General features: G+C 42.8%; 1 protein-coding gene across 1 annotated transcript in view; it reads right to left on the bottom strand.

Moving 5' to 3' along the window:
* The window catches only part of LOC126304998 (cardioactive peptide), a 320460-nt gene that overhangs the window by 5003 nt on the left and 294317 nt on the right, over positions 1-21140 (bottom strand). Inside the window, exons 2-4 of the mRNA XM_049992007.1 lie at positions 11929-12038; positions 8015-8087; positions 6303-6466 (exon numbers count right to left, since the gene is read on the bottom strand). Coding sequence (XP_049847964.1) covers positions 6303-6466; positions 8015-8087; positions 11929-12024 — 333 coding nt within the window. The 5' untranslated portion in view covers positions 12025-12038. The remainder of the gene's footprint in view (positions 1-6302; positions 6467-8014; positions 8088-11928; positions 12039-21140) is intronic.

Below are 21140 nucleotides of genomic sequence, written 5' to 3'. Positions count from 1 at the left end.
ATGACAGCCCATTCTTCATTGAGTGCTGCACTGAGGAGAGGTATCGATGTCTTCAACAGTCGGCAGTCTATGTCAGTCAACAGACTAAGTCGGCCTGTGCGCTTTCGTGCTGTACGAGTCCCTTTATGTTTCCACTTCACTATCACATCGGAAACAGTGGATCTAGGGGTGTTTAGGAGTTTGGAAATCTCGCGTACAGACGTATGACACAAATGACCACGTTCGAAGTCAGTGATTTCCGCGGAGCGCCCCATTCTGCTCTCTCACGGTGTCTAATGACTACTAAGGTCGCTAACGCGGAGTACCTGGCAATAGGTGGCAGCACAACGCACCTAATATGAAAAACGTATGTTTTTGGGGGTGTCCGGATACGTTTGATCACATAGTGTATTCAGAAATTCTGAATATGCCGATATGGTATTTATGAAGGCAAACGCTGTCATTAGTTAAAACTTCCGGGCTGAGAGGCAGTGGTCGATATGTAAAACTTCTTCTTGACGATTCGTTGCCAACTGTGGGCAACATCTTCAGAGGTGAGTCAACGACTATATAAACGGGGCCTCCACGGCGAGCAGCGAGTCGTTACCTCTGAAGATGTTTCCTGCAGTTGGCAATGAAACGTCAGGAAGAAGAAGTTTTACAGATCGATACGGCCTCTCAGCCCGGACTTTTTAACTAAAGAAGACGCCGGCCGTGAATGCCTACACGTTATGATCAAACGCTGGAGCTTGTTACTTGTAGAGAATAAGGCAAATGATTTCCTTATTGCAGAGTGCTCATTCACATTTTCATCGAACTGCGTGAGGCTGGTGCAGTGCCAGTCAGTTATTTCCCATATGAAAGTGTAAATGAACAGAATGCGAACGAAGTAGAAGACATTATTCAGTAGGCAGCACATAGTCTTTCAACAAGGACATGCAGAATTTCTACACCATTCATTGTTCAGCATAAAAGAATGTGGCAGACATTACACATAGACAATCTCTGTCCTCACCAGTAACAACGGATTCAACACCTCTGAGCTGGATTTGAAAGTAAACGATTGGAATTTTGTTGCTGACCAAATGCAAATCGCCGACTAATCGCATTAATTTAGTGTACCGACGAATCTACTTTCACTCGTGACAGTGTCATTAACCTTCGTATCTCGCATCAGTAGTCCGGTGAAAACCCCCATGCCTTTGTGGAGACTCATTTTCATCTCTCTCTGCAAATGCGTGCTTTAGTATCATAGACAATCAGTTGACTAAACCCGTCGTGCTATTACATCGTCTTACACGGCTTCGTTATCTTGCTTTTCTTGTAAACGAGCTTTCAGCATTATTGAAAGGGTACAGGGACTGGCACACGCTTGCAGCATGACGAGGCTCCTGCAAATTCTAGTCGTCTGTTGACACGACATCTGAACCTAACATTCCCCACAATCTGCATCGGCAGACACGGTCGGGTTTCTTGCCCACCAAGGAAACTCGGACAGTACACCTTCAAATTCTTGTGCGTAAGTATAGTTGAAAGGCAAAATCTACAAAGAAAAGGTAAACACAAGAAACAAATTGATCGTTCGGACTATGAATAATGACGTCTTCATAAAATAACGCCAAGGCTATCTCGGAAGAGCTAGACGTGGCGCTGCCAAGACAATTTGAAAGTGGATTGAAATCGGAGGAAGAACTTTAAAAGTACTCAACTTTTAACTTAAATATTTGCCTTTTCTTAATACCTTCTGTGAGCATTGTTTGTATTACTTTCTAATAGCTGTATATCTGTAATCAATAAAAACTGGACACATGTTTTATGGAATTTTGTATTGGAGCTCTACATTACTTCCACGTCTTCACAGACTTCGTACGGCCCGAGATGCAGGTACTGTTAAAGTAGGCGGCTTGATGTATAACAAAGGCATTAAGATCAACGTGTCACAACTGGCTGTATACAGACACGAAATCCGGCTTTCAGTTACGAGCAGTCTGTCGTCCTAGGGTTCTTTTCGCACTCTTCACGTGAACCTGTGGATGATTACTTGAACATGTCCCTAATTCGACCTTCTCGGCTATTTTGTAAATTTATTACCTGTATAGCTGTGAAAGACATTTTGACCCTATAGGACAAGAAAGGAGGTTTTGTGTGTAGCTCTGTGTCAGAGCACGTGCCCCACAGCGTTTTTTGCTGCCTGCTGGTTGCTATCTGGCGTCCGCCACAGCTTTGCGGAAGGAAATGTCAGCCAGTTTACGTTTACGCAACACTCGTACCGTATATATGTCAGTTAAACCCTTGACGGCTGCGATTTATGGTCCGCTTGCGTCGATTGCTTTACGGCTGCACAAACGCTTCGCACGGGATGCGAGCTTTCTGAATGTATGCGTTCAGAACTGTCTCGGTCTCATAGCATAAATCACAATTCATTTGCGTGGGACGCAAATCGCTTGCCGGAATATCCAGCTGTTGCTGAGAGCTACTGCACCTGGGTAAAGCACGCTCGTGATTTAACGTTCAGATGGTCGACTTTCATCAGTGTTCCGACTTAATTAAATATCGCTGGCCGCGTATCACAGAACAATGAATCGATTATGTGATCGTTCTTCTCGTGTCATGTGTTCAGAAGGTGATGGACACTCATTATGATTGAATCTGGTTGTGTTATACACGAAACTGAAGACATTACGATCCGGATGGTAATTGTCTGATTACGCCGTTGACGATCAGTCAGTGGAAATTTTCGTAACGGTAAAAATCGACGAGTACGTACTTGGAGTGATTTAAGGTGGGATGAATAAGTAAATCTAGTTGTAAGAGAGGCATATACCGCAATGGAATCAGTTGGGAGAATTCTAAGCAAACGTTATCTCCGCAGAGATAGATGATAAAATCCTCTTTCTACCTATTCTCAAATAATTTTCGTCAGTTTCGATGCTTTATCTCGGGGAATACAGAGAAGACTGAAAGGATAGTATCGTGAGCCACCGAGAAGGCGTCGCGGACGTCTCTACCAGAGAGACGACGTGCGTCAGAGAGAGACTTATTCTTAACATTCTGAGAACGGATGTAGCCCAGAAGAGACAAGCGACATCTAATTTCCTCCAACGTGTATCTCATCAAATGAGCGTAGTGGTAAACTCAGAGAAATGTGGGTTGTGCACAGTCTATACCGCCAGAAAGGGATATATGATCAATATAAATACAGAAAACTGCAATAAGTCACTTTTTAGAAATAGTTGGCGGCCGTTGTGGCCGAACGGTTCTAGGCGCTTCAGTCCGGTACCACGCTGCTGCTATGCTCGCAGTTTCGAATCCTGTCTCGGGCATGGATGTGTGTGACGTCATTAGTTTAGTTAGGTTTAAGTAGTTCTAAGTCTAAGGGACTGATGGCCTCAGATATTAAGTCCTATAGTGCTTAGAGCCATTTGAACGATTTGAAGAAATAGTTGTTTATTCCATGAATCGATTTTCGAACCTTTCCAGGCTCATCTTCAGTAGCGCACAGGAGGTTACATAGCTATTGTAAAGCGTAATGCTGGGTGCTGGCTTGCGACAGTACGGGCAACTTTGTTGTTAATAACCATCTACCTGCTTCCATTGTGATGAACAGATGGTAACACATTACTCACACAGAATATACATGTATATATACCGTAGTAACAAGCAACAGTTGCACAGCGCATGCTGTACGCTGCATGCTGCAAAGTTTCGTTACTACTGTATATATACATTCATATTCTATAAAAGTGAGTTACGTGTTACAAACTATTACTTGGAACATCCAACAGTTGTATAGCACATGCTGGATGCTGAAAAGTTCGTTTTCTGTTTTTATACTGAATAAACAATGTTTCAGGACGTAGCTTTCACCACCAACCGTAAGGTGGCTGGCGGATTGAGGATGTAGACATAAAAAAAAGTGAACGGATTGGTATTTTGTTGCGCGCACTTTTCGCTGGAAATATTGGCAATGTGATATGTGTCGAATTTTTTCAGTTTTTCCCGGTCAACACGTCAAAGAATGAAAGTTGTATTGCTGAAATCAGTGACTTGTCAGAGTTATAATACATGTTTGGGACCGCAGACAGTTTACCAGAAGACCTACAGAAATACTTCGACTTTGTTATTTCCTGTATCTTCTTGTTCTCTTCACGGAACATGTCTAGCGACTCTTTAGTTTAATGTAAAACCTTCGAATTTAATAAAATGTGACCGATGTTTTCTGTTTTTCTTCGCTGTAATTATTTTCCGAGTGACTAGATTAGTTGATAAATATCAGTTTCATTAAAGCTAACCTATGGTATGAATTTGTTGTATGCGTTCTTACTACTACTGCGGATTCCCGGAAAAGATTTCAAGATTTTACAGTAATGTATCGTGAGAATATTTGGTTAAAAGAGGAGCAGCGTCGTCTCATTAACGTTTCGGGAAGGTAGAGGTAACCTCCAAGGGAGAAACGCTACTCAGTGTCTATTAACAGTAGTGGGTATTCTGTGCACTTGAATTTTGGTGGTATAAATTCACCATTCAGAAGAATGGAAGGAAAACTCGCGTAGATGGCAGTTAAAATGGGGAATGTTTTTAGCTTTTTCGCTGTATTAACGACTCGTAAGAAAAGTTCACGTTGCAAGAAACGTTAAAAATACAAGATATATCGCCGTAGTAGAATCGTGTGGAAATATTGAACCGTCTTTGAGTGGAACAAAGAGGAGATTGTATTCTTTGACTCCACCTTGAATTAATTCTACAGAATATGTGTGAGACAGCATTTATGAGGACCAGCCCATCCGCTTGAAACTAAGCTGAGGACGTATAAATAAAAAAGATTGGTCTGGAAATTCCGTGCGTAACACCAGTCGTATTTTTATGCCACAGCTACTCTATCTACTGCTGAAGACTCTGATGAGCGGTCTAAGAAGTCATCGAGCTCTCTGAAGAAATCAAAATCAGAGGATCCAAACATTCCGTTAACTTATGATTCAGAAGTGACCAGCAGAGATGAACACGCACGTTTTAATTTGGAGACATCTTTAACTCCTGCGCAACAGAAAAATGGTACGGCTAAACATGCCGCTTCTTTTTGACAATGTTCTGTCACCTGCCAGGTGTTGCTATTTCATCAGGTCTTTCTGGGGTCTATCTCTCTCTCTCAGACTATATTTCCAGCTGATCGAACTCCTTTCGGATAATTTCTTTATGATATCTTTGCTGTCTCGTCTACGTTGAGCCGAACCGCGGAAAACAATTTTCGGTCCAGTTTTAGTTTTTTGTCAACCTGTCTTTACAAAAATCGACTTTCACTCCCTCCTCTCCAGTTCGCATGAAGAATCTGCATGACACTAGCACAACATTACTTCGCATAAACACTCGCCAGAATTATTTCTGCGATAAAGATTCTGGATGTGTGCGATGTCGCATTGTCCTTCTAGAATTGCCCACTTCCGTCGGAATGGGCAATGGATATGCATGGATGCAGGTGATGAAGCAGGATGCTTACGTACGTATCACCTGTCAGAGTCGTATCTAGACCCATCAGGGGTCCCATATCACTCCAACTACACATGCCTCACACCATCACAGAGCCTCCACCAGCTTGAACAGTCCCTTGTTGACATGCAGGGGCCATGGATTCACGAGCTAATCTCCATACCCGTACACGTCCGTCTGCTCGATGCAATCTGAAACGAGACTCGGTCGACCAGGCAACATGCATCCAGTCACCAACAGTCCAACTTCGGCAGTGACGGACTCAGGCGAGGCGTACAGCTTTGAGTCGAGCAGTCATCAAGGGTACACGAGTGGTCCTTCGGCTCCAAAGGCCCGTATCGATTATGTTTCGTTGAATGGTTCGCACGCTGACACTTATTGATGTCGCAGCATTGAAATCTGTAGCAGTTTGCGGAAGGTTGGAACTTCTGTCACGTTGAACGATTCTCTTCAGTCGTCGTTGGTCCCGTTCTTGACAGGATCTTTTTCCGTCCGCAGCAATGTCGGAGATTTGATGATTCACCGGATTCCTGATATTCACGGTACATTCGTGAAATGGTCGTATGGGAAAATCCCCACTTCGTCGCTACCTGGGAGATACTGTGTCCCATCGCTCGTGAGCCGACTATAACACCACGTTCAAATTCACTTAAATCTTGAGAACCTGCCATTTTAGTGCAGTACCCGATCTAACTACTGCGCCAGACACTTGTTGTTTTACACAGGCTTTAACTACCGCAGCGCCGTATTCTGCCTGTTTACATATCTCCGTATTTGAATACGCATGCCTATGCCAGTTTTTCGGCGCTCCAGTCTAAATGAGTGGAGGCGGTACGCACCTCGTGCTGGCGGCGACGGGCGAGCAGCTCTGCGCGCGCCTCCTGGATGGCCTCCCACAGCTTGGCCTCGGACAGGATCTGCCGGCTGAGGTCCGCCACGGCCGGCTCAGAGTTCATCTCCAGCAGAGTGCCCACGCTCTCGTCCGACCGCTTCTTGCCGCACCCTGCAACACCGAACACACTGCCATCAGCCGACACTTCCTCACTACACTCAGAAGACGCGGGAGTGCGTGTTGAAGAGCAAGCTCATCGGACAAAATACTAGTCACATTAACTGCCCACGTAACTAACAAGGGAATCTCCCCATCACACCCCCTGGATAGGCCTTGAAAAACTGAACACAGATCAATCGAGGAAACAGGAAGAAGTTGTGTGGAACTATGATAAAAATAAGCAAAATATACAAACTGAGTAGCCGATGCGCAAGATAGGTAACATCAAGGAGACTCTGAGCTCAGGAGCGCCGTGGTCCTATGGTTAGCGTGAGCAGCTGCAGAACGAGAGGTCTTTGGTTCAAATTTTCCCTGCAGCTGCAGAACGAGTGGTCCTTGGTTCAAGTATTCCCTAGAGTGAAAATTTTAATTTTTTATTTTCAGACAGTTATTAAAGATCACGCACTCACACATAATCAACTTCGCTCATTCCAGGACATGTTCAGATTTTCTTGGACACATGCAGGATTTGACGGCCTACACACGGAAAAATTTGGAAATGTTAAAAACATATATTTTGACAGAGCACAGGGAAAACTGTGCGACTGTGAAATTGTTGCATTCATTTGTTGCAGTTTATGTGACGAACTCTTATGTTTTCAACACGTTTTTGGGAGTAATTATCACATCCACAAGAAAACTTAAATCGGGCAAGGTAGAAGAATCTTTTAACCCATTCGCCAAGTGTATAAGTTAGGTGGGTCGACAACATATTCCTGTCATGTGACGCACATGCCGTCACCAGTGTCGTATAGAATATATCAGACGTGTTTTCCTGTGGAGGAATCGGTTGACCTATGACCTTGCGATCAAATGTTTTCAGTTCCCATTGGAGAGGCACGTCCTTTCGTCTACTAATCGCACGGTTTTGCGGTGCGGCCGCAAAATACGGACACTAAACTTATTACAGTGAACAGAGACGTCAGTGAACGAACGGACAGATCATAAATTTGCGAAAATGAAGAAGGTAAACTTTTCGCTCGGGAGAAGACTTCAACCAAGGACCTCTGGTTCCGCAGTTGCTCACGCTAACCACGGGACCACGGCGCTCCTGAGCTCATATGAGCCTTGATGTTGCCTATCTTGAGCATGGAATATTCAGTTTGTATATTTTGCTTATTTTGTTCATAGTTCCACACAACTTCTTCCTGTTTTCTCCATTGATCTGTGTTCAGTTTTTCAAGACCTGTATACTATGCCAACTTATAACTAAATCTGAGGGGTGTGCGATGGGGAGGCTCCCTTGTAAGTAACGGATGTGAAAAAGTTTTTCGTTTGAGCTGTATTGCACTACATTCTAGTCACAGGTAGTGAGATTGGCGACATGTAAATACGCGAGAAATGGCACAAACCTACTCTTCACTTTGCTGTGCTCGTCAATACACTAATCATATTATGAAAAGTGAGCAAGATATAAACTACCAGAGCAACAAAATAACATTGTTTCTGCTTCATTGATTGAAGAAGTACTATGTTGGTTTTAGGGAGTTTTGTACTGACCAGTGAAGGCGTTGCAGAAGGGTCTCTTCATTTTTGCTTCAAACAGTCGATTGAGGAACGGCGAGTCCATATCCTGCAACGATAAAATGACGATGTTAATGTCACTGAAGAAATATCAGTTCTGTGGGCAAGTAATACAGGGTGAAAAGTGTTTAAATGTCCCCTCTCGACTTTTTTTGTGTAGGAAGAGATGCGCAACCTTGTTTACTCAACTCCTGTTACATCATAAGAGGATCTGGTTACCCGGATGGTAGCAGCAGCAGGAACAATTAGGGATACTCCTGGGGTTTTTGCCCTTGTCAGACAGAACATGACCCGACGGTGTAACCTTTGTTTACGTGTCAATGGAGGCATTTTTGAAAATCTACTGTAATTGAAATTGAGTTGTGTTAATGTGTTGTCTCTTGGTCATAAAAAATGGAAAAGTATTTGTTGGTTTAATTAATTTGCCGCCAGAGAAATCTTCCTCTACCGGTTTAAATACTCCCCATAGGAAAAAATGACATTAGGGAAAAATATTTGTTTTGATGTCCCCTACAACCTCCCAGAGTTTGTCGGTTTAAATACTTTTCACCCTGTATAATCAATATGGATTTTATTCGCAATTTCCCATTAAAAATTTACACGAAGGACCGTAGATGACAAGGAATATTTTCAAATTGCCTTGAAAGTAAGTAGACGTTTCCCAATTTCAGGATACTATCGGCGGAGGTGTACGCCCTCTTTGCCTAAATGAGAATGTGTGATTGGTAAGGGAGGCGGTGTGAGGTGTGTAGCAGTGGCTTTGTGCCCAGTGCGGTTGTGGCGGCCGCGTGCAAACTGCGTTAGGCCTGCGCGGTGCCACGCTGCGGCCAGGGTGCGTGACGCAGCACCTGCTCACCCGCTCTCCAGCTCACCTGCTCGCCGCCGCATCGCCACCGTTAAGGCTCGCTCTCCCGCTGTCTGACCGATGAGCAGCCACTCACCCGCTGACGCACCGCCCACCCCTGCTAGTGCCGTCATTTCCCTCTCTGCGTCACTCGCTGTCGTCGCAACGGCCCCATGAAGGCCCACGGGAAAGGCAGGCCGTTGCGGGTACGTCACAGCACGTGACACTGCAGGTCTTACCAGTGCCAGCAGCCGTTTCCGGCGAGGACCGAGGAACTACTTTAGACGAATTTAGTAATTCTTTACTGCGTGTCTGAACGCACAGAAGCTCTCGTAATCTGGTAGCTTCAAAGACATTTAAATCAAAACATTTTGAGATATTCGCGCTTTTCTACTTGTTAGTATCCATGTGATATAATATACTGCATGATGTCAAGTAAAATAACATGATACCTGATGTCATGTCGTATAACACGACACCTGCGGTCATGGCATCCAACATGGCATTTGTCACAACATGTCATTAAAGATTAGGATGCATCCATCCCCACTCTGCGATATTTCCTATTACAGGTGCACCCCCACTCTCGGGAACTTTCTATAGTAGATGTACATCAGACTATTTCCTCTTACACCCCTCACCATATATGTAACGGAGATGGGTTTAAGAGAGCTCAAAGTGCTGAGGCAATAGGGTTAACTCGTGCAAAAGCTTGAGCATGTCAAAACGTTTTGATTTTAATGTCTTTGAAGCTGTCAGATAAATCGAAAAGCTAGTTCCATTCTACTACACCCCTAATTCCGCCCAGTACATATTCGCCTTTTTTGTGCTACGGTAGTAACACTTTTCGTTCTGGCTCCCAACTTTCACTCTACCATAATTTTGACATTAGCCCGCCTTAACTTGGTAACACGTAGCTGTCAACATCCTCGCAATGTGGTAGCTGTGCAGCATCTGATCATCAGTGAGTGGTTTCAGTTGGGATTACATACTTCAAGATACCTATGGACTCTGTTCCTCGCTGAACTGAGGCCATGACCAAGGCTGGCAATATCAGTCTCCTGCGAAGACTAATTTTTTGTCTGGTGTACTTATATACCTTTCCAGAAACATCGATCTCTCTGTCTACATTTAGTACCAATGGAACTGTCTTCTTAAAGAAACTCTGTTTCTGAAGTCTTTCTTCTCTTGGCTATCTTGTATAGCCTGTAGTGTGTACACGGAGATGATGATGATGTTGGTTTGTGGGGCGCTCAACGTCGTGCTCTTATCGTCCGTACAAGTTCCCAATCTTTCCAATTCCGCTCTCGCCACATCTCTGATGATGAGATGATAAGGATAACACCCAATTCCCGGACAGAGAAAATCCGCGACCCGGCCGGGAATCGAACCCGGGACCCCGTGATCCAGAGGCAGCAGAGCTAACCACTAGACCACGGCTGCGGATTGTAGAGGGAGAGCCCATGAGACAAGGAAACCGCTGCGAGTCTCCTTAATAATTTCAGCGTAACTCAGAATGGGATTGGCCAGTTTGAAACTAGTCTGTCAGAATCTGTCAAATTAACTGAGGGACTGGTTTCATATTTTGCTACTTACACAAGCGTGATAGAGTAAAGATGAGAACGGTCTTTGTAAATGACATAAACAACTGCAAGAGATCAGTCAATAGTACCTTATGAATACCCCTACTGTGGTTATGAGGCAATGGCTATACAGTTTTACAACGAGATGGCAAAAGTCCATTTTCCCGGCGTAGTGCATCAGCCCGACGTGGCATGGACTCAACAAGTCGTTGGAAGTCCCTTGTAGAAATATTGAGTCATGCTGCCTCTATAGGCGCCCATAAATATAAATGCTCTATAAATATTTAATGGGATTCGTGTCCGACGATCGGACATCTCTGAATATTGAATTGCCCACAATTTGATAAACATAGCGTCGTTAAAAGGATGCTAGGACTGAGCCGAGCTTGTCAAGCAAGCTTCACGGAAGTCGTGGAACCGCGGCTGTCGTTCCGTTAATTCAGCTATCCGCTTCTGTTTAAATCATGAGTGGACGACAGAATTGTGACTGCTTATCCATTGCCGAGCAGATGTAATTTCAGTTCATGTATGCTTAACTAACCTCTCTATAGTACAATGTGGTCAAAGCAATTGTAGTCACGTCCCATAGTTTTTGCCAGAACTCATTCCAAGTGACATTTTTCGTCCCGTCTTGCTAGTTTTACTTGCTATTCAACCACAGTGCACCATGACCGCTTCTTACGTTTCTTTAAAGATGTTAAGTACGAGGGCTATCCACAAAGTAAATTACGTTTTGGAATTAAAAATAAATAAAGTATTGGATAATTTTTTTATTATATACAGATGAAAGCCACACTTAAATACTACTTTTCTACATAGTTGCCATTTAAATTAACGCACTTATCGTAGCGGTGGACGGGCTTGGAAATTCCTTAGCCGAATTTTACGACGAAGGAATTTCCAAGCTCGTCTATCGCTACGATAAGTGCGTTAATTTAAATGGCAACTATGTAGAAAAGTAGTAGTTATGTGTGGCTTTCATCTGTATATAATAAAAAATATTTCCAATGCTTTATTTATTTTTAATTCCAAAATTTAATGAATTTTGTGGATGATCGTGCTATTCAGATGTCCCTTTGAGATGTAAATATCTTGTAGAATCCTGACTGCTACTGTGATACTTATGAGAAATACTAAAGAATTTGATGCATCCTGTATGTAAAGTTCCCTTTACAAAGTTACACTCAGCAACCAACCCTTTTTAAGTTGTTGTTGCTAGCAGAGTGAGTCAACAGTACGATAGACACCGCTAGCCAGCTGCCCCAAGGTAAAAAAACCCTCTGCTGGAAGTTATACGAGTCCCACTCCCTATGACTGAACTTCTTCCTTGGTTTGTTTGTTCTTAAAGAAACTTCTGTTTTCCTAAGTGTCCATTCCTTTGATTACAGTGTTTTCGCTGATCTCTTAACGTTCATAATTAGCACCAGATTTTTGTTGTGTTGTTACAGCATACAGCGACTTACCCTCTTCTCCATGATGACGTCGTCTGCGGCGGCCCGCTGAAGACACGCCAGCAGGACCAGGAGGGCGGGACACAGCATCAGCAGGGCTCGTGACATTTCGGATGTACTTCCTGCAAGCACACCACCCAACACTCTGATGAGACGAACAACAGCGGACAGACTGAGCCCTACCACTTTTTTCCCATCATACATTACAAATCGCTAAAACAGAATGAAAGAAGATGAGTTACTGCTGATAAATAATAAGTGTGAAGTGATCATAGTAATACTCAGTGACAAAAGTTCGTATGAGGATCAGTTACAGGCAATAGGTAAATTCTTCGCCGCAAATGACCGCAGTTAGTTTAATTAAAAGAAAGCTGCGATATGTCAGCCCTGGAGAGGACGGGAAGTTGGAGATTTCACTTGACGAGAACGATTATTGCGGCATTACGGGCTGACGTTTCTCAGCGTTTGTTAACTACTGTGTTTTCGTCTCCCAGTTTTTATTTTTTATTTCGGTCTATATTTTCATTTATTCTCCATATCCATGAAGCATTTTGGAATCACCTTCGTCAGATGATCATAAATCAAAAAGTATGTAAGGAATAATTACACTTTAACAATATTGGTCCTTTTATACTGTCAAAACTGCAACTGAAGTCAAGATTGTACAGTATACAGGACGTCCCAGGAGGAATGGTCAATTTCAGGGATATGGAAGGAACCATGATCAGAAGCAAAAACACTTGATATGGACATATGCCCTATTCCGAATGGCTTCCGAGATAGAACACATTTAATGTGAACTATTATTTAATTTCTGTATTATTCAATACACTATGAGCTTTGCCATTGTACACATGTACAAACTTTCGTAACCATTATAACTTATGTTTTACAAGACATCAATAAAAAACACGTATTTTAACATATTTGCAAGAGTTATTGTACGCGTCACATTACAACTGTTGTACAGTTCACAATAAACGTTCGAATACCCCCACTCAACTTTAATGTACACTAATGTTCATAAAAATTGCTACACCAGGGAAGGAATGCAGACGATAAACGTGTATTCATTGGACAAACATATTATAGTAGAACTGACATGTGATTCCATTTTCACGCAATTTGGGTGCACAGATCCTGACAAATCAGTACCCAGAACAACCACCTCTGCCCATAATAACGGCCGTGATACGCCTGGACATTGAGTCAAACAGAGCTTGGATGGCGTGTACAGGTACAGCTAGCTGCCCATGCAGCTTCAACAGGATGCCACAGTTCATCAAGTGTAGTGACTGGCGTATTGTGACGAGCCAGTTGCTCGGCCACCATTGACAAATCGTTTTCAGTTGGTGAGAAATCTGGAGAATGTGCTGGCCAGGGCAGCAGTCGAACATTTTCTGTATCTAGAAAGGCCGTACAGGACTTGCAACATGCGGTCGTGCATTATCCTGCTGAAATGTAGGGTTTCGCAGGGATCGAATGAAGGGTAGAGCCACGGGTCGTAACACATCTGAAATGTAACGTCCACTGTTCAAAGTGCCGTCAATGCGAACAAGAGGTGACCGAGACGTGTAAATAATGGCACCCCATACCATCACGCCGGGTAATACGCCAGTATGGCGATGATGAATACACGCTTCCACTGAGCGTTCACCGCGATGTCGCCAAACACGGATGAACCATTATGATGCTGTAAACAGAACCTGGATTCATCTGAAAAAATGACGTTTCGCCATTCTTGCACCCAAGTTCGTCGTTGAGTACACCATCGCAGGCGCTCCTGTCTGTGATGCAGCGCCAAGGGTAACCGCAGCCATGGTCTCCGAGCTGATAGTTCATGCTACTGCAAACGCCGTCGAACTGTTCGTGCAGATGGTTGTTCTCTTGCAAACGTCCCCATCTGTTGACTCAGGGATCGAGACGTGGCTGCACGATCCGTTACAGCCAAGGGGATAAGATGTCTGTCATCTCTACTGCTAGTGATACGAGGCCGTTGGGATCCAGCACTGCGTTTCGTATGACCCTCCTGAAGCCACCCATTCCATATTCTGCTAACAGTCATTGGATCTCGACCAACGCGGGCAACAATATCGCGATATGATAAACCACATTTGCGATAGGCTACAATCCGACCTTTATCAAAGGCGGAAACGTGATGGTATACATTTCTCCTCCTTACACGAGGCATCACAAGAACGATTCACCAGGCTACGCCGGTCAACTGCTGTTTGTGTCAGCACGTTGTAGGTGTCGCCACCCGCGCCAACCTTGTGTGAATGCTCTGAAAAGCTAATCATTTGCATATCACAGCATCTTCTTCCTGTCGGTTAAATTTCGCGTCTGTAGCACGTAACCTTCGTGGTGTAGCAATTTTAATGTCCAGTAGTGTCTTTGTGCACTCTTACTTGTCTGAGTGCTTTGGCACGTTCGATAATGAAGACACCGGCGTCCTTGGTGCGACCAAGCAATTCATCTTGCGTATTCACCTTTTGTTTGTTCACTTCAGACTTCATCCAACCCCATAAACTAAAACCTAATGGTGTAAGTCTAGCTACCTCTTTGACCAGTTAACTGCACTACTACGACCAATCCAACCATTAGGATGAGTGCGGCTGACATGTTCCTTCACACGTCTGGTAAAATGTGTGGGAAGGGGGGGGGGGGGGGGCGGCTCCGTTAAACTGGAAGGACATTGCAGTCTGGGTGGCCAAAGGACGGTCCTCAATGTGTTCCAAAAAAGAATTTTCCTAAAAACACAGTTAACTCTGTCTCGGTATTCGTTCTTCTAAAACGACTGTACCTGTCAATATGTTACCGATCATGCTGCACCAACAGTGAACGAAAAACGATGGTGAAATAGGCTTTCACTATAGCGTGTGGATTTTCCTGCAGCCATCAATGATTATTACGTGTGTTGATGATTCCATTCCTTTTAAATGTGGCTTCATCAGCTGGGTGGGTAAGACACATACGTGAGCACCGATAACTCTAATAATAATAATAATAATAATAAGTACACTGAATTTGTTCTGTCTCGGGGAGCATTCGGAATAGGCCACATGTCCATAAGGAGTTTTTTGCTTCGGATGATCGTTCCTCTCATATCCCTGAATATACACACCTTTCCTCCTGGAATACTCTGTATTTTTGTGTTTCATATAAAGATACCGCCAAATTCTCTGGGTTTAAAGACGTTAACTAATAATACCCTGGTAAGTATAATTAACATTTAAGATAATAATTAACAAGATAGTAAGAGAGGAATATATTTTTAGATACGTAAACATAAAAAACATCGCTTTCTGCGGAGTAATGCAACACATCGTTCAGTACATCTATTATACGGATATAACAAACATGTATTAAAAGCCATTGAGCAGGCTTCGTAAATAAAAGGTGGCTAAACGTGTATGGCATAAAAACATGCAGCGTTTCGTTAGAGCTCCTGCTCCATGGCTCACCACTGCATTACGCCAGTTAATGAATAAACGTGATGCTGCACACAGGGCCTTAGAGCGTAACCCAACTCCCGAGGCGTACGAAGCTTATAGGAAACTCCGAAACAGAACGAAGCAAAGCGTGAGAAATGCCAAAATCAGACATGCCCGCTCTGTCGTATGCGGCATATCAAAACCTGCTGCACTGTGGAAAAAGCTGCGCAGTTTCGGTATAGGGAAGCGAAGATATGACGCTGTTTATCAAGCGTCTGCAGAAGAATTAAACGATTTCTTCTCAACAGCTGTAATCTGCCACGCAGCGACAAATTACCAGCCCCAAGATATCAATCTCTTGAGAGACAAGTTTTTCCTAAAACATGTCACTACCGGCACAGTACACAAGGCAATTATGAGAATCTCTTCCGAGGCAGTAGGAAATGATGGAGTGAGCATTGGCATGATTAAAAACGTCGTAGCCACTATTATTCCAATTATCACTGACATCTTCAACCTGTCTCTTGTCAGTAGTATATATCCTACTGAGTGGAAGCAAAGTTTAATCCAGCCTATACCCAAGACTGACAACCCTAAGTCGCCAGGTGACTACAGGCCGATCAGCATACTACCTGCAATATCTAAAGCCCTAGAATACATCGTCCATGAACAGCTGACGGATTACCTCAAAACTCATAACATCCATGACGAATATCAGTCAGGCTTTCGAAAGCACCATAGTACAGCAACTGCATTAATCAAAGTAACTGATGACATTAAACATGCTATGGACAGACGTGAAGCTACTATCCTAACACTGCTTGACTTTAGCAAGGCTTTTGACACAGTTGACTTCGATATATTACTAATTAAAATGAAACAGCTGAATTTCTCAATCAGCGCAATACACTGGTTCGACAGCTACCTCAAAAACAGAAGTCAACAAGTTGTTTGTGGGTCGGAAAAGTCATCATGGAAAAGCGTGCACTCTGGAGTTCCCCAAGGCTCCGTCCTTGGTCCACTACTCTTCTCACTGTATATTAATGATATTTCTTCAGTGATTCACTCCTGCAGCTACCATCTATATGCTGACGACATCCAACTGTACATAAGTGCAAGCCCCAAAAACATTGCTGGCGCAGTAGCGAGTATGAACGCAGATCTTTGCTCTGTTTCTCGATGGGCACAAAACCTAGGTCTGAAACTAAACCCCAAGAAATCCCAGGTCACACTTATATCTCATCCAAAGTTAATCAGCCGGTACTTTCGCGAAACGGTCCCTAAAATACTCCTCAATCGTACCCAACTACCATACCAAAAAACAGTAAAAGACCTTGGAATAATCTTGGATGAACACCTAAACTGGGAAGAACAAACAGTCACAGCTTGCCGGAAATCGCTCTCCTCCCTACATGCAATTCAAAAATTTAGAAAAATATTTCCAACCCATGTTAAACAAAAATTAGTCCAAACACTAGTCTTGCCTAATCTTTACTACTGCGATGTAGTTCAACACGGCACGAATAGTGAAAATTCTAGATGCCTCGAGCTAGTGATGAATGCTTGCGTCAGATACGTGTGCAATATTCGGTTGTATGATCATATCAGTCCTTCATACTCCCAGCTAGGTTGGATACGCCCACATAAGGCACGCGATCTCCACACGATGTGCTTACTTCATCGATTTCTTAGCCACTGGTGCCCTCAATACTTATCTTCTCACATTAAACATCTATCATCATTCCACAATCGCAATACCAGATCGGATACGTCTATCATCTTGGCTGTACCTTTACATAACACAAAATCTTTCTCCGTGTCATTCTCCATCTCAGCCATACGACTATGGAACGCACTCCCCTGTGATCTGCGTCTTATCCAGAACTACTCAACATTCAAGAGGGAACTCAAAACTTACATATTAGGGACGGTATAGCCACCATTGTTGTGCCCCTAACATCTCTTTCTTTCTTCTCTCCATCACAGCTTCGAATTTTACCATTCTTTTTCTCTTCCTCAAACCTATCCACCTCTTATATATCTCTTTCACCCCATTCTATCGTCTTATGTCTCTGCTCGATGCGAATAACTCACAAGCTGCAAGAATATAACGAGAAAATTCCCAACTAACTGACATTCACAAAAGAAATGTATGTTTACTTTCATATACTTAGTCACTATTATTATTATTATTATTACTATTATCATTATTATTATCATTATTATCGTTGATTGTTATAATTATTTTTATTGTTATAACTATCATTGTACTACTGTTATAATCTCAAATTTTTTTCGTTTGACATCAATACTGCATAATACGTTAAATGTTCTTAATGTTATTTAGTAACTGTAACTCGTTCAATCTGAGTATGCCTGGTTAGGTGTAAGAGAGGGCCTGAAGGCCCTAATCTTGCCAGGTAAAATAAATGCATAAATAAATAAATAAATAAATAGTTACACAGACGGAGAAGAATATTATAACTACATTATTCAATACAACAGTTGTACTGGAACAAATGAAGTTGTGCAGTTATAGAATGTGCCATAAATCAGATGTTAAACAGAATTTGTACTCAAATATCTCAGTATGGGCGTAATTCCCCTGGACAAATAAATTTTAGTTGCATGGTGCTTGAGGGCCTATTTACTAAAGCCTTTACAACGAAATTCATTTAATATAGTAGGTATCCATTAGGTGCAATTTGCCCAGATGGAAGAAGAACTGAAATCCATACCACATGGAAACGGCTATAACATTATTTCGAGAAGATCCGTTGTAACTGCACTACTTAGCTACCGAGGAGCCACGAGACTTTACTCTACAGCCTTTCTCTCACGGAGGACTGCAAGCTACTACAGTAGGAGATATTCGCCGTGCACAGGCGGTGTCGCGAAGCATGTCAGAACTCTCCAGCAATTAAATTAAAACGAGGCGGGCGCCAGAGAAGTTGGTCGCTAAGCAGCGGATTAGCACATCTAGTCTGCTGTTACTCGGAAGGAATTCACTGCGGTCTGTCTCCTCTTGTCGTATGACGCTGACTTCCTTTCCACTCCAGCTGGTCGGATACGAGTGCAGCCACACTCCCACTGAGATTTACCACTGCTTCATTTTGTCACCTCGCGTTCTCAGCACGAATCCCGAGAAATGCAAGCGCTGGTAGAGGAACGACAGATCCGTTGAACAGGCTGTTTGTTTGTGCCTTCCACAGCAGTCATATCCAACCTTTCTCATCTGTTCTTTACGGTGAATTTACACTGTTTGAATCTTACCACTACAGTATTATTCCAGTTTCTCTCTTTTGTGGTCTAGCTTACAACCCCAGGAGCTAACTGTTTTATTAATTTCATCTGTGCATGAAGAACACTTAGAAGGTGCAACAGGTCTACTAAAGAGACTGCTTACACCACGCTTGTATCCCTATTCTCGACTGTGCGCTGTGGGATCCACATCATGTGGGACTGACAGATATAATTGAAAAAGTTCAAAGAAGGGCGGCTCATTTTGTGTTATTGCGAAGTAGGGGAGACAGTGTCACAGACATGATACTTGAATTGGAATGGCAATCATTAAAACAAAGGCATTTTTCGTTGCGACGGGTTCTTCTCATGAAATTTCAAACACCAATTTTCTCCTACAGTTGCGAAAACATTCTGTTGGCACCCACCTACATTGGGAGAAATAATCTTCATGGTAAAATAAGAGAAAACAGGGCTAACACATAAAAATTTAAGTGCTCATTTTTCCCGCACGCCATTCGGGATTGGAACGGTAGAGAGATAGCTTGAAGTTGGTTCATTGAACCCTCTGCCAGGCGCTTTATTGTGAATAGCAGAGTAATCACGTAGATGTAGATGTAAAGGTACGCCACAGCTGTGCTTTTTAAACAACCGCAGACCTGAGACTTCTCAGCTCCCTTTGGGTTACATATTTAAGATGCCATATGGCAAAAAAAGTCATCAATAATGGAATTACTTAAAGATACATATCATGCACTCCGCACTTAACCATTTCCTGATTAAAATTTATTTTACATACATCATGAGATATTGCACACGATTCTTGAACATAACATTTTAAGATGGCTTTGATATACCACACGCCAATGTTTTCTATAATCTATCAAATTTTCTGGGGCATATACATCCTACTACATGCAAATTCTGTACCAACAGACAGTATTACTGTGATATGCAGGAATGTTTCAGAAAACTGTCTGTGATGTATAAGAAAACACAAAATGGTTCAAATGGCTCTGAGCACTATCGGACTTAACATCTTAGGTCATCAGTCCCCTAGAACTTAGAACTAATTAAACCTAACTAACCTAAGCACATCACACACATCCATGCCCGAGACATGATTCGAACCTGCGACCGTAGCAGTCACGAGGTTCCTGACTGAAGCGCCTAGAACCGCACGACCACAGCGGCTGGCAAGGAAACACAATTGGTTACTACAGACATCCTTCGAGTGGAGAAGATGGTAATTCGATCTGATTTTTGTGAAACAAACGTGCTGAGCCACCTATAAACAGACCATTTGATGGCTCGCAGCCTTTTATACAACCACGCAACGGTCCGTGGTATTTTTCTCGGAGTTCCGAAAACATCTCGTAACGTGCTAGCAATAGACAGATAAGAAGTGTAGACGTCCAAACGCTCAAAACTACATATTAATTTAGTGGGACACACGTATCCCATCGATCACGAAAGAGTTAAAAGCTATCCGTCTGCTGTAAAAAGCAAAACTATATGGAAGCGTAGGAATAAACAACTCAACTTACGTGTGTCGCGTTTTCGGTGAAGAAAGGGTACATGGGAAGGAAACGCATTAGCCACTTTCACCCTAGAATAACAACGAAACAAACCACACCGATACGCGTTATTTACAGGACGAAAGGAAAATAAATGAATGTTTTTAAGGTGAACTCATGAACCGCTGGTAGTGTTGGAGAGGCTACTTAAAATCAAAATTGGCCAGATGCGAGCAGGACTCCCACTCTGAAGTTTCAGTACAAACGTAGTTATGTACATCGAGAGTTCATCGACGCGGGGATCAAGAACCTCGACGTTTCTTGGCTGTTATCGACATTAATAGTGGAAACGCGTCGGTCCCGGAAATTCCAGTGCTTTTATGAATGTCTTAATTTTAAGTTTGAAGTAGCATAACATATGACAAATGAAACTTTTTTCTTCTGATATAATTACAAATTAACATTTTTTGTATTTTTTCCGTTACTTTTGCTGTGCAATCTTACTTATTGCCAAATAGTAACCTGTAGGTTTTAATGAGTGAGTTTGCGAATATCAAAGTACGTGATATAATTGGTCATATTTTTGATTGCATTGGCTTAACTTAGAAACTTAACTTTTGCACTACTAATGGGACCATATACATTAGTATGTGAAATAAATTGCACTTGATACATCTAGTCGTTGCTGAGGAAAAGGTGTCTTAATAGACTGAGGGACAAACAGACAATCGGAATAACAAATAAAAGTTGTCGTGTGATGTAGTTACAAAGAAACAATTTTCGGATTTTTTGGTTTAATTTTACTGTGAAACGTTGCTCCTTGCCGAATTTCATGATTCTAGGCCAACAGATCCCATAGGTTTTGATTAGTGAGTTTGTATCAAAATATGTGACACGAGGATTTTCCAGAAAGTAAGTTCCAACCGGTCGCCGGATGGAAACCACAGTGAAAACCAGAAACGTTTTATTTGCAACAGTTAGGTGCACCTTCCTCCTACTTTCCTACTTCTCTACATAGTTGCGCGCTCCAACT

Source organism: Schistocerca gregaria, chromosome 1, assembly GCF_023897955.1.
Source record: "Schistocerca gregaria isolate iqSchGreg1 chromosome 1, iqSchGreg1.2, whole genome shotgun sequence".
NCBI classification, from domain to species: Eukaryota; Metazoa; Arthropoda; class Insecta; order Orthoptera; family Acrididae; genus Schistocerca; species Schistocerca gregaria.
Note: the sequence above shows the minus strand (reverse complement) of the source record. Positions and strands in the feature narration are given on the sequence as shown.